We start from the raw sequence: 13,294 nt of genomic DNA on the forward strand, positions 1-13,294 counted from the left end.
CGTACGGATCCTGAGCTCCTGAACTCAGGTGCTCTGAATCATACCATAGCTGAAGGCAGCCTAAAATAGACAGCGTGAATTGCTCCTTCCCTGCTGTGACACCATCCTGCAGCATCTGGGAGGAAACAGAAATAAGCTTGGTATTAGGAATGGGCCAAAGCTATAGAATTCGGGTCAGGATTCAGGCCAGGCAGGCAGAGATTTTGGTCTAGGGGCTTATGCTTCTGCTGATGGGACACCCGACCCTGTGCTTACACTCATTTTTGATAGACCAATGGATAGACTAGGATCCCCTGTCCCTAAACAAAATAGAGCACACAAGCAGCACAAACAGCTCTCCAGCTGCAGGGAAGAACTGCCACACATCTGAAGTCACAACAAAGCCATTGCCTCCCACACACCCTTTCCTCACTACTTTTTTTAAACCAGCCAGAAACAAACAGTGAGTGTGGCACGTCCCAGAGAGCTGGTGGAACGAGGACCCGATGCTCTCCTAGCTGCTGTGTCATCGTGTAGGGAGGTGGCTTCAGAAGAAACCAGATTACCCTACATAAACAGCATTTGCTAAAAGAAGCTTCTTTCCCTTAGAGGACAAGCAAGATCACATTATTTCCTGAAAATATTTTTGTAACTGTTTTTTTTTCCCTGTCTACACTTGACAGGAGAGTAATACTGTCTGGGTATTTGCTTTCACTAACCACAGCAGGTAATTTCTGTCATAGCTTGAGAATTCCTTTGAACCTGCTATTTGCATTTAGGATAAAGCATCAGATGGACATCTCCCATGGGATACAGACTGCTTGCTGTCCGGTAGAGTCAACCATCATTCTTTAAGTACATTAGCAAGAGGGAAGAAAAAGATCTCCCCGCTGCATTAACAGCAAGTTTCCACTAGTGCTGAAAAACTGTGCCCTTAATATAAGTGCTCAGTAACCACCAGCCCTGCTGCTTGAGGAGCACTCTGAACGGCATAGAAGGCTTGTGGGAAAAGAATCTCCATCAGTACCCATTATGCTGTGATTTATGTTATGGGCTTAAAATAGCAAAATTAAACAGTTCGATTTAATCTACAGTCTAAAAAAAGGCACAAAGACTTTGTGGAAAAAAAGATATAACTGTTCAGATTATATTTCCAAGAACTTGAACAGAGCGTTGCTTTGATTTGCCAGCTCTGCTTGCTGGCAGGAGTGAAATTGAGATAATTTCACTGTCTGTGGAGGTAAAGAATACCCTTTTGGCAAGGCAAGTTTGCCAGCTCTATGCAAATGTTACTCAACAGAAGCAACTAAAACCTCTTGTGATTGCTTTTAAACATAATCTTTTTGGTCTGCAGCACATTGCACTTATCTAAGTACGCAGTAATGATAGAGTGGGTCTTCGGGCAAGACCAAATACAAAGAGCCCTTTTTAATCTGAACACAGGAATGAACTCTGTTCATGGCTACACAGTCTGCTTTCAATCAAATGATCATGAAGTACATGAATATTGTGAAACAAATACAATACATTCAGAGTTTTCTACATTGTAGAGAGGTTTAAGACTTCCTCGCTCCTCGATGTAATGAGTATAGAATGTTCCCTTCTGTATAGTGCTACCTCCATGTACCCATATTTCCGTTAAACGCAACACAGCTCAGACAACCTTCCTCTTTTGCCTGGATTCTCACCAGTCTCTGATTCTGTAAAACATTATAGTGTTTCTTTAGGAAAAAAAAAAAATTGCACTTTAAAAATGCATAAAAATTGAACCAGGTTCCCATTAACTCCACCACACGGTCTGATATTTAAAATTGTACTCTTCAAAAAAAAAAGTTTCTCTAGTTGTTTTGTGTTTTGCCTGCATTTACAGAATTCTCCATCAGGGTATCCTCTGAACATTCTTCCTTAACAAATTCCTCACAGTTTTGCCATCAGACGTTTGAAGCGCAGCGTGAGCTGAGATACACATGGCTGGGAGTCACAGGTCTCTGTCTGTGGGTTCAGGATTTCATTGTACAAATGGGAACTACAATGACCAGAATAACTGTACAAGCTGCTGCTGCTATGAGGGCAGCTATCTTGCAAACCTTTGCTCTTCTGAACTCAGCTTCTTTGCGTTTTAATAGGGAGTCATAGCCAGGAGTATAAATGTCTTCCATCCAGTATTCTAAGTTGTTTGGGTTTAGAGATTCTTGAGTCTAAAAATTAAAAGGAAACAGTTGTTAATTGCCTGGAATCAGTCATTAATAAAATTAATAAAACTGGTGTGCCTGTAGGCCTCCCAACTGAATTTGGGTCTGCTGTCAGGATAAAGTGGGTTATTGCTGCTTCTTACATCCCTTCAACTTCTGGTCCCAGTTCCATAAGGCTGACAAGAGTGGCAACAAAATACTGCAAAAAATAAACTCCTGCAACAGTATAATTCTGCTCCAAAATCCCTCACATACCTCTGATTTGCTGGAAACATCGTCATCTTGGATGGCATTTAAATAAAATCTCTTTAATCTGCTAGACAGCAGAGATGTCAGCATCTACTTCTTCTTACATTATTAAAGCCCAGCTGATGAGGAGGGTTCTTAACACATACTCCTCATGCACTACATTTTACAAAGCTAACCCTAACTCTGCTACCATAACTTGCCTGCAGAGAACAATTGCCCAGCCCCACCCAGCACCCCATCCCTCTGGATGGGGAATTTAGAGACCCCTTCCAGAACAGCAACCCCAGAACAGCAACCAGCCCTTCCTTCCAGCATGGGAGTACAGAACCACAGGCTGTGGATGCTGAACACCCCATGGAGGGGTTTCTATTAAATCGCTCAGGACAAGGTGACCACCTGGTTCTAGCTCCTCTTCCAGCATCATCTGTTGAAAATCATCCATGTGCACAATACTGTCTCAGTTTTTGGGGCTAGAAAGGGAGCTGGACCCCTGGCATACAATCTGCTACTGCACATTACTCCGGACCATCTCCATCAACGAGACCATTTAACCCCAACGACACAATCGATATTTCCCCAGGAAGAGATACTCTGCTCCTTGCCAAAGTCTGAGTCTTACTGGGTTGGAGGTGATTTTAAAAGACAGAAATGCTTATGGAATAGAAGGTTTTGCCTTCTCCTTCCACACAGCAAAACAAAAAACAAAACAAAACAGAAAAGCAACATGGGGAACTTTATCAGAGTCTCCATCTGAATGTTTTACTTCCCTCTTTTTTAATATTTTTTTTTCTTCTTTAGAATTTGTGAGCTCTTCAGGCTTTGAATTTCTACCTTGCTTGTGCTTTTCCCTTCATCATTCCTGTTTGGGAAAATGGGGGGAGAAATGAGGAAAGCCCAGATGTTATATGTGGATTATATTGCACTTGCCAGCAGAAAGGAATAAAGCAGAAAGAACATTTTGAAAAATGACAGCTTTTCCTCAAAGCTGTCTCCTGTGTCTGGGGCTCCAAAAGGCCATTTCTTTACAACATGAAAAAGATTCCACATAGAAATGCTCCGGTGAGAATACCCTAAAACACAGACCATTCCTGGGCTTGTAACGGATCTGATCCAAAGCTTGTTGGACTCCACACAAAGAAACTCCAGCTGATTTGAGAGGGATTTGGGTAAGCTTTTAATTGGCTAATTCAGATTTTGTGACCAGGAGCTACTGGCTGAAGCTTTATGTACAGAACTACAAGGAGTGAATTTATAGCTACTCCAGAAATAAACAATTAATATTGAGGAAGGGGGGTTATGGACATTTAAGGGAGATCTCTATGATATCCATGGTGCACTGAAACAGAGATCATCAGCTGAGTCTGAGATTGTACTATTCAGGCTCTGAATTACCTATTCCAGCCTTCCAGGGGAAAAAAAATAAAATCAGCAACCTCATCTCTAAAGGCATCAAAAAACGGCCTGACAATGTTTTGTCCCAGTGGATCATCACACACAGAGCAAAGTGATGAGATTTCACACAGACCCCACACCTGGGACAAACTTTGGCCTGACTTTAGTTTTGCAGTTTCTTTTTTTGAAGGAAAACCCAGCAGACTTGACAAGTGCCGGGAGAGATTTTAAATAAACAAAGGCAGAAAAACCCCAAAGACAGTCAATGCTATGCTTCAACAAAATTACAGTTTTGGACCTCTCTGCCTTGGTATTGACCTTTTAACTACTTCAGAAGGAAGATGCATTATTAAAAAGGCCCATTACTGCTAATCAGCTTCCTCTCCCATTTCATTGTCAGACGTAGGAATGTTCATTAAAGCATAATGTATTTACTTTCAGTTCTAATAAACTTAATCACTGGGAAAAAACCCACTCATCAGTCTGTGCCTATTTTTTAAGTTTGTCAGTAAGCTCTATTATAAAGTCTAGACATGGGCTTTGTGGAGTAGATGCAATTCTGACAGTCCTTTCGGAGGGAGAGAATCAAACCAGTAAAGTTTTATCACCTTTATCCTAAAGATAAATGATGGCAATAAGCCGATTTCCCTGGTTTGCTCACAGTCGTGCAGCAGAGCTGATTACAGGGAAAGAAACCGCCCTGTGAGGAGCAGATGGAGAAAACTTCTCCCCAGGGAGCTTTGCCTCCAAATATCACCTCCCTTGTCGCCTCCATGCAGCAGGTAAGAGATGCTCTGCAACTCTCTGCTGCAGAGGAACTTCTTTCAGCCTATCCCTAATCTAGCACACAGTCTGCAACCCCAGAGTTAGGAATTCCATAAGCCCTCCCACGCTTTTAAGACCCCAAAAGTATCAGGCAGCTGAGGCAAGACACAGCCTGGTCCCTGTGTGCTTTCGCCACAGCCAGGAGGATGGTGAGAACAGGGAAGTTTGTGTGACCTGAGCCAGGAGGTAAAATTCTTGTGCACACATTCCTGCACACTCGTAGGAGCTGCACTACGGCGCTGTGTGAGTGATGGTTTTAATTCCAAACCAGCTGACATGGTGGGGTCATGAGGTGGGGCAGTTCTGGGGCCAAGCAAGTCTTTCTCATAGTACCTTAATGGTCTCCTAGGGCTTAGTCTGATGGGTTTGGAGCGGAGTTCGGTACCTCAGCACTGAGCCATCAAGAGCTGATGTGGAACTACGAGTCTCAGGCTCTCGCATGCCACCTTCCCTGGCAGACCAGCTCTGGATACATGCAGCATCCCTACTTGAGGATGGCTGCACCACATCTGTGAGTGCTGATCAGAGTTGTGTTAGCGCAGGGCTGATAAGCCCTGTGCTGCAGGTCAGTGTACACAAGTGCTGCCAAGGCAGCAGCTAGCTGGGGCAGTTTGCTCTGCTCTGGGGCATGCACACACATGCAAGGCAGGCAAAGAGCCTGAGGTCAGCACCAGTCTCCCCTACAGCCCTGCATGTAACTGCAGAAATGACCAAATAGTGCAACATTTCTTTGGTCTTTACACGTTTTGGATGTCATCTTCCATGCTTCCTCTTTAAATGTGCGTTCAGATATCTTCCTTCCTAGAAGATGTCATGCGTTTATCAGGGTAGACAGAGCATCCAGCGTGGTCACTCAGTCCTGTGTCTGGGCAGACTGTTATATATCAGGATTAGGATTTCAAATACAGCACTGTTTGGGAAAATTTAAATCCAAAATTTGTACTTGTCTCCCAGCAACTTGCTCTGCTCACTGCAGAAGTCCCTGCACACTTCCAAGCTGAACTAAAATGTAAACAAGCCTCATGTCCCTAGTAAAATGGAGAAAGCCCCAACGCTTAAATTCTCTGTGAACAATTCAGACAGAACATGGATGGAAGAGACAGGAACAATGCCAGCTTCTGTATCACTGGCCTTGCTGCAGTTAGGGACTGGTTCATCTCTGCACCCCTTTACCCCTAGCCTCTAAAGCTATTAACACCATAATGGCTTAGCAGATGTGACACTGTTGCAGAATAACCTGGGAGTACAAACCAGTCAAGGATATATTTTTTTTTGTTCCTGGCCAGGATAGATAGGGATCAGCAAGATTAGAGGCTCAACACTGCGTAACTCCTTCCTGAGCTACCCAAATCCATTCTTAAATGCATATTCTGGCAATACCCTTTCATAATCAAGCCATTCACATTAAACAAATGGGACTCACTTGTAGATCCAGTGCTGCGATCTTGCCTTTATCCCCCGAATTCCTTGTGTATTCCTCTATGGTCCACGATGGCTGGGCCCGTTTCACTTCAGCCAGCTCTGTCAGTCTCATGTCTGTGTAAAGCGGGTTGCTTTTCATGTGTGACTTGAGGGATGCAGGGTATGGATGAGGACTAAAGACTTGTTCAATCAAGAAAGCATCTTTTGGTTGTTTAGAGAGTCTATGTGGCTGTGGGATTTCGTATTGCCTGTCTGCCTGCAGTAGGGTTCAAAAGAATTTGAGAGAAGAAACAGGACTATGAGGGGGTTAAACACAAAGGGCAGAGATATTCCTTTCAAAATCACCATATGATAAAAAAGTAACAGCTAGGACAAAGGTTGTGGATGGCTTTAATCCATTTTCTCACCTTCTCACAAACAGACCAAAGAGGTATTTTACAGACACAACTCCATGTTCACCACAACACGGACATGAAGCTGACACAGCAAAGGAAATTTAGGTTTTGTACTGTTTACAGATTGTAAAACTATTCTGAAAATCACCCTGACATACAGAAAATCCTAGCTGATCTGGAGAAGCTTAAAGACCCATGCAAGCTTCTATATTTGCTTCCAGATCGAATCTTCACATGAAGACGTCTTGAGGGAAGCCCCCAGGTTAGCACTCCCTTGACACTGCACCATCCAAGGTAGCAATCCAGAGCCAACCACAGTCTAATGCAGGAGTGAGGAAGGCATTTCACCCTAGTCAGATCGATGTACAGAAAAGTTTGAGCTTTCTAAGGGTAACTAACCTTCTCTTCCTCCATCCTACTAATAACTCATGGTTTATGGTTTCTTGTTCACCCAACTATACTTATTTCCATCAAACCCCTTCCTCTCCTTTCTCCACCCTCCTCTGCCCTCACTCCCCCATTGTAAAGAGGCACAGCATGCCCATCACATGGTCCTGACTGACAAGGGAGCCAAAGGACACCCAACCCTCTCAACTGTCCACAAAACAGAAACAACTGCCCACACCGTGCACTGTTGCAGGAACCAGAGACCAGCACCAGGGTGGCCACAAGAGCTGTGCAACCCATGAAGGCAGCAGTGGGCAGCTGTTGAGAGGGATCAACAGAGAGGTTTTATGACTGATCATAACAAGACCACAGCTATGATGTATTTCTTCAATGGGAGGTTTAAGAGTCAAGTAAAAGACCGTGAAAGACAGATATAGAGAATATAACTACAGTTTGCATCTCATGGTACACAAACAAGGATTCTTTTCTTGAGGGATTTGAATCCACGAACCTGTTCTGTTGCCTTTTAAATAAGCACATAGTTCTCTGATAAAAGCCAACACAATGCAATTCCAAAATATCCCTTCTAAAACAACCACTAGAGAATTTCAATTTTCCTCACACCCTTTTCACCACGTTAATTACCTGGCTTCCTTTTATCACTACTGATGATGAAGAATACCATCATCTTCTGAAGTTTTCATCAAAATACACCCCCCATCCTTTTCAAAAAACAAAGTGCTTCTAAGGAACAACTTGACCATATTGCAGCTGCCAAGCAAGAACATATAGGTACAAAATCATTCAATTATGATAGCAATTAAGACAGGCATAATATGGCAGGGCAAAGTATTGTTATACCTTGAGGCTTGGATTATGGAAAACATTCATAATTATTATGTTTAAGTGCTTATTATGCATGTTAAAGTTGAAATTACCTCTTTAGATTTCCTGTGCCAGTCCTTATTTTCTCCTCCATCTCTCTCTTTCCTCTCCTCTTCCGTAATGCCAACTTGGTTGGTGTAAGTAATAGCTCTCCAGTCTCGGGGCGAGTTTGAAATACTTGCTATTTTGGATTCAGTTGCACTGTTTTCCTCTGTTAATGATCTTGATGATCTCCTAGTAAACAAGCTTTTTTTTAAGGCTTTTACTCGAAGACTCTCACTATTACTCCCACTGGCATCTGAACAGCACCATTCTGGATTATTCTCTAGTTTGCCTCCATGAGGAGTATTGTGGCACTGAAATATCTGTGGGGAGTTACTCTCATCTGATGCAGCATCACTCGTCAAAGAATTCAGATCTATTTGTACACTGACCTTCTCTGGCTGCTGAATTTTTTGATCCAACTTGCTCAGTTTTCCCAGGACTTGGGAGATTTCCTCTCGGACACCTGAGAGAGATTCCAGTTTCTTCTCTATCTCACCAATCCTCAAAACTAATTTGCAGACACTTGTTTTCAGTTCATCATCTGTGTTACTGACCACTTTATCCAGCTTGTTACAGGCACTCCCATTGGAGATTTTAGTTAAATTGTGCTCAGGTGAGCTCTCACAGTCTGATTTATGCACCTGAGACAAGGAACCGGTGCTGTTGTAGCACGAAGACTGCATCACTCCTGTGGACCCACTGATACTCATGTCATCCAAAAACCGGAAAATGTCACTGATGTCATCACTTACAATTTCTGAGTCATCATCTGACTGCTTGAGAGAGTGCCGCTCTCCGTACTTGCCTTGGCCAGCTGCACACAAATCCTTGCATTTCTTGTGGTCCAGACCTTGCTGCTCTGTTTGGGTACCAACACTCGTGGTCCTGTCAATGCTCAAGATCTGAACAGAAGAGCAATTAATGCTTTTGTCCTTAAACTTTTTGACCGGCTCGTGTTTCTCCACATCCAGAATGGAAGGGATTTCCTTAGGTTTATGCCCATTTGGTTTCACAGCATAGTTTGCCTGCATAATTGGTTGCTGATCCTTTGTGTTTAGGTAGGACTGATGCCTGTCAGCTGAAGGAAAGTTTGGAGATGGGTTGTTCGAACTCTGGTATCGCGGCTTCTCTTCAGTCTGCTTCCTATTAAAAAACGATCGTTCAAAGTCAGGTACCTCCTCAGTATTTAAACTCCAGCTTTTAGCTGGCCATGCAGTTTGCTTGGTTGGCTTTCCAGTCCACTTTTTGGTGTCCTGGGGCCCAAGAATAGTAGTTGGGCCAAAATACGTTGAAGCTTGAAGGTCATCTAAACTTTCATGCTTCACTCGTCTTTTGTCTGGTATAGGAGAATAAACTGGATTCAGGTACTGACTGCTGTATGGCATTTCAAAGCTGTGGTTGAAGAAAGCCTGCTTAGAGCTTTCTTTCCTGTTCTGAGGCTCTCTGTGTCCGTCTTCTGGCTTTTTGCTGGATGCTATTAAGTTAGGAGATATTGTAATCAGATTATGAAAATCTTCTTTGAATATATTTCTCTTCTGGACACACGACTGCATCACAAACGGCTCGTCGTTTGAAATGAAGGTTTCTTTTATGCCTGCACTTATAGGCAAGGAGTCCTGGTCTGAAATAGATTCGTTTTCAATGTTCATGGGGAAGTATGTACTCTGCATCTCACATGGGGGAGATGTGGCGATGGAGTAGGACGCCAGAGCCTGTAGCCTGTCTAGAGAGGCTGCCCGGCCCTTCATCTCCTTGTTAACACCGAGTAAAAAGTTGGGTTCCGATGAGGGAACAAACTGTTGGCAGTCTTTGCAGTCCATCTTTCTGCATTTTGAAGACCTTCTGACAGGAAAGCCCCGGTTAAACTCCTGGTCATTCAGCTCACAGTTGGGCACGCAGTCTGCCATATTGCAGATCTCTGTATCAGACCTACAGGACTCAAAGGACTCTTTCTTCTTCACTTTCTGCCTTGCAACTGGAAGCTTCTCCTTGGCCACTCCCCCATTCATTTGTATGAGGTTGAATATTGTTACTATATCTGCTGCAACCATGATTTTCTTTGATTGCTGATTGTTTACAGTGCATCTCATTTTGTCTTTGAACAAAGTCGCTGGGAAATTAGGATCCAGGCAAGCAGTGTAAAACAACACGCTTCTGAGCTTGGCCAACTGGGATAAATCAAACCTTGCACACAGGGACTTGCAGAGGTCCTGGTAGGAAACGGTGTTCTGCTTTGTGTCCAGCTCCTCCAAGATTTTCACCAGGAAGAGTGAGGATTCCTGGTTGGACTCCATGGCTTAAGTGTTTGGGGTTTTTTAATTTAGCCTGGAAACTGCCTTCCACTTCTACAGCAACACACAACAGCAAACAAAAAAGATTGTAAGTCACCCACAGACAATATTCAGGATCTTCTAATTCAGTTGCAGATGGGACCTGACTCTCTAGCCATACAGTCAAGGGCTTACTTGTACAGCCCATCCTCATGTTTTTGAGCTCCAGGCTGTAATCCTAGCATCGATGAAATCAATACTTAAATGGAATCAGGATTTCATCCAAGGAGACTCATTTATATCAGTGTCTACTACAGTGAGCAAGTGAATAAACAGCAGAAGCTTTGGAGGGCTGAACTAATGGCAGATATACAATCCCAGCCTGATTGCTCTGGGGCTTTCACAGAATTTCTTACCAACTTGTGAGAGGTTGAAAGTACAGACACGTCACATTGTTTGGCAATAATTCTAGCCCTAGCCTAACCAGAGATGATCTACCACACCATGACAAGCCCAGCTGTTTTCATATCTGACTGCAAATGGCTCTCAGGAAGATTTTGTGATAATAAACTTCTGACATGTTCTTAGAAGTTATATGAGCCCATAACTACCGTCTTGCTTATTTAAAAACTATTTTCTCCTCTAGTCTGAATTATCTCCTCTGGATACCATGAAACTTTTCCAGAAAGACCTTTTCCCAAGTTTATATCCCAGGAACAGAAAAGCTGCCCAGTCCCACATGAAAACCTGTGACAGCCATTCCAGCTGTTTAAGTGCAAAATTTAGAAACAAGCAGAAAGAGTTAAAAAGAAAAAAAGAAAAAAACTTGAAATCATTCCAGCAGATGCTAGAGGGCTGGCTGCCAATCAGGGTGGATTTGAAGACTGAGAAATATCAAGGACAGAGAACATCCTCTTCAGAGACGTGCTCCCAGAGAAACTCAGGAAGCATGGCTCCATTCACGAGCCCCCAGTGATAGGGCAGATGTGGAGAATAAAGGCTGCACATTTACGTGGATAACAAGAACAGCAGAGCTAAGGGTAGAAACATCTTGGGAAGGACATAAACCCCTGGGCTTTCAGAGTTGAAACCAACCTCTTGCTGTCAAGGATTAGGAAAAGATGGGGGGGCAGATTATTTTTCATCTGCCTACTGTGAATATCCTTGTTGGAGTCTCTGCTGCTGGCTACTAGGAGAAAGCACAGGATGATGCAGTCAGACAATCCCTATGGTCAGTCACTTTATCTTTGTTATTCTCACTGATAAGAATGACAAAATATTATCCATTTCCCAAAAAGCTGTATCTTGCCCATTTGCTCCCATCCTCAGATGACCCCTGAATTAGCCTCTCCATCCGTGTCAAGTCCAGAATATTCACCCAAAAACACAAGAGTCAGACTTGTTTTCTTATTACTCATTTAAAAAGTCACCTCCCAGCCAAAAAAACCTCAGGACTCCTGAGCACCACTCCAGGAACACACAGCTCCTGTTCCCTTCTCTTGTAGCCTTTCATCTTGCCCTGACATTACACGCTGCTGATTGCTCTCAGGGTCTGAAGCCAACACAACTCAGCTTTCGTGGTGAACACCATGGTAGCATCTTCCAAAGGGGAAAAAAAGAAAACCATCAGGTTGCCCATAAGACTATGAAATGAGTCTTCATACAGACCTGGCTGTTTAAGTAGCATCTTGCTGCTGCGTACGATCCGAAGTTGAGCAGCAGCAACACGAACATATTCCTGTGATAGTAAACTCATAAACACTACTCACAGAAGCCAACGGCTACAGGGATTTTCCAACACCTCTGCTGCAAGCATGTTTGCCTTTAGAGCCTGTGTATTATGCACGACTCTTCTGCTAACTGACAAAAGAGCAAAGACATTACATCGCTCAGTGCTCAGCTGCAGAAAGTAAGGCTAACAGCTGGAGGAGGATGCTTGTGTCTCCTCTCCATCAACAGTGTGTGTTCAGAGGCACAGCCTTTTTAACAGCAAGCCTTTGTATTTCATTGACATGTCACCACTAGAATGTGAGGCTCTCATGCTAGGTCCAAACTGCTCTGCCTGCCACCAAAGCCACCAAGTACACCCAGAGTAAACTTCCCATGTGGGGCTCGGAGGCTTTTCCCAGCTGCCAGGTGACTGGTGTTGCAAGTCAATTCTCTACATGTTATAAACCTGCCATTCAGGGCAGGACTGGAAATCCATCTTTTTGTCCCCTCCAGGATGAATACCAGCAACAGCAACTCTCTCCTCCCATTTGCAACTTCACAGCTTCTTGCAAAACCCTCCCCTGGTTATGCATTTTCAAAGCCCGATATCCACTCTACTCTGTCTGCACCAACCTGCCAGCGCCCTTTCTCCCCACTCACACTCCTGCTAAAATGCACAAGTAGCCAGCTTACAATACTCTTAGTTCTTAACACAGTCAAACCATTTTGTTTCCTACCTTTCTGTCTTTACTGTCTCATCCCAGTGATGAAACCCTAGGTACAGTTTCTGAAATTTTTTGATTTGTACCCAGCCATCCTTAGCATACCCCTCCCATCAGAGGTTTTAATGTCTACTCAGGTTTATGTAACCCTGTGAATCTAGTAAAACTTTGGTGCAGCCTGATTTTCAAAGGTGCAGAGTGCTGACTGGTGCAGTAGGTTTGGTGGGAGCCCTGCATACCCCCAAATCTCACATTTGGCACCGACAAAGAGCTTTGGTTTGGGAACTCCACTCCATACCCAAGTAGGAAAGCAGCAGCTCTTAAACACAGATCACTAGCAGAGGAGCTCTACTAGACATGAATTAGCTCAGCCTGGGACCCTGTGCTCCCAGAACCAAGCCTGAGAAATACGGTCAGCTGTCAAGCAGTGAGGGAAAGGGAGGTGACAGGGGCTTTAAGATGAGGGTGACCAGGAGAGAGCTGAGTCTGATAAGGTGGGAATTTGGCCAATTTGCTGAAGTGAGGTTCAGCTATGGGAGGGGGGAATTGAAAAGACAGGTTGTAAAATCAGATGTAGGCCTTGAGGAAAAGCAAGCTAGCAAGGAGTTGGAATAATTTCCTCTTCACCCCTTGGCTGGTCACGAACAGCTTTCTGGTGCGAGCACACTTGGGTGCGAAAGTTACCTTTGGGCTTCAGCCTGGGCATGGAAATTGGTGCTCCCTTATGCCATAGCATTGCTAGGTTGATCATACAACAGATTCAGGCAGTGAAGAATGGGATGTATTACCCCATAAGGATAATATAAAAGAGCCCTGAAATC

General features: G+C 43.8%; 1 protein-coding gene across 1 annotated transcript; it reads right to left on the bottom strand.

The window, feature by feature from the left end:
- Nucleotides 1–1,979: 1,979 nt before the first annotated feature.
- On the bottom strand, nucleotides 1,980–10,065 carry MINAR1 (membrane integral NOTCH2 associated receptor 1; the record flags this gene model as incomplete). Its single annotated transcript, XM_084268334.1, has 3 exons — nucleotides 1,980–2,177; nucleotides 6,061–6,315; nucleotides 7,780–10,065. 3 exons carry the CDS (start codon nucleotides 10,063–10,065, stop codon nucleotides 1,980–1,982), a joined length of 2,739 nt encoding a protein of 912 aa, XP_084124460.1.
- Between the last annotated feature and the right edge of the window lie 3,229 nt (nucleotides 10,066–13,294).

The sequence above is a fragment of the Gallinula chloropus genome, assembly GCF_964237585.1.
Source record: "Gallinula chloropus genome assembly, chromosome: 9".
Taxonomy (NCBI): domain Eukaryota; kingdom Metazoa; phylum Chordata; class Aves; order Gruiformes; family Rallidae; genus Gallinula; species Gallinula chloropus.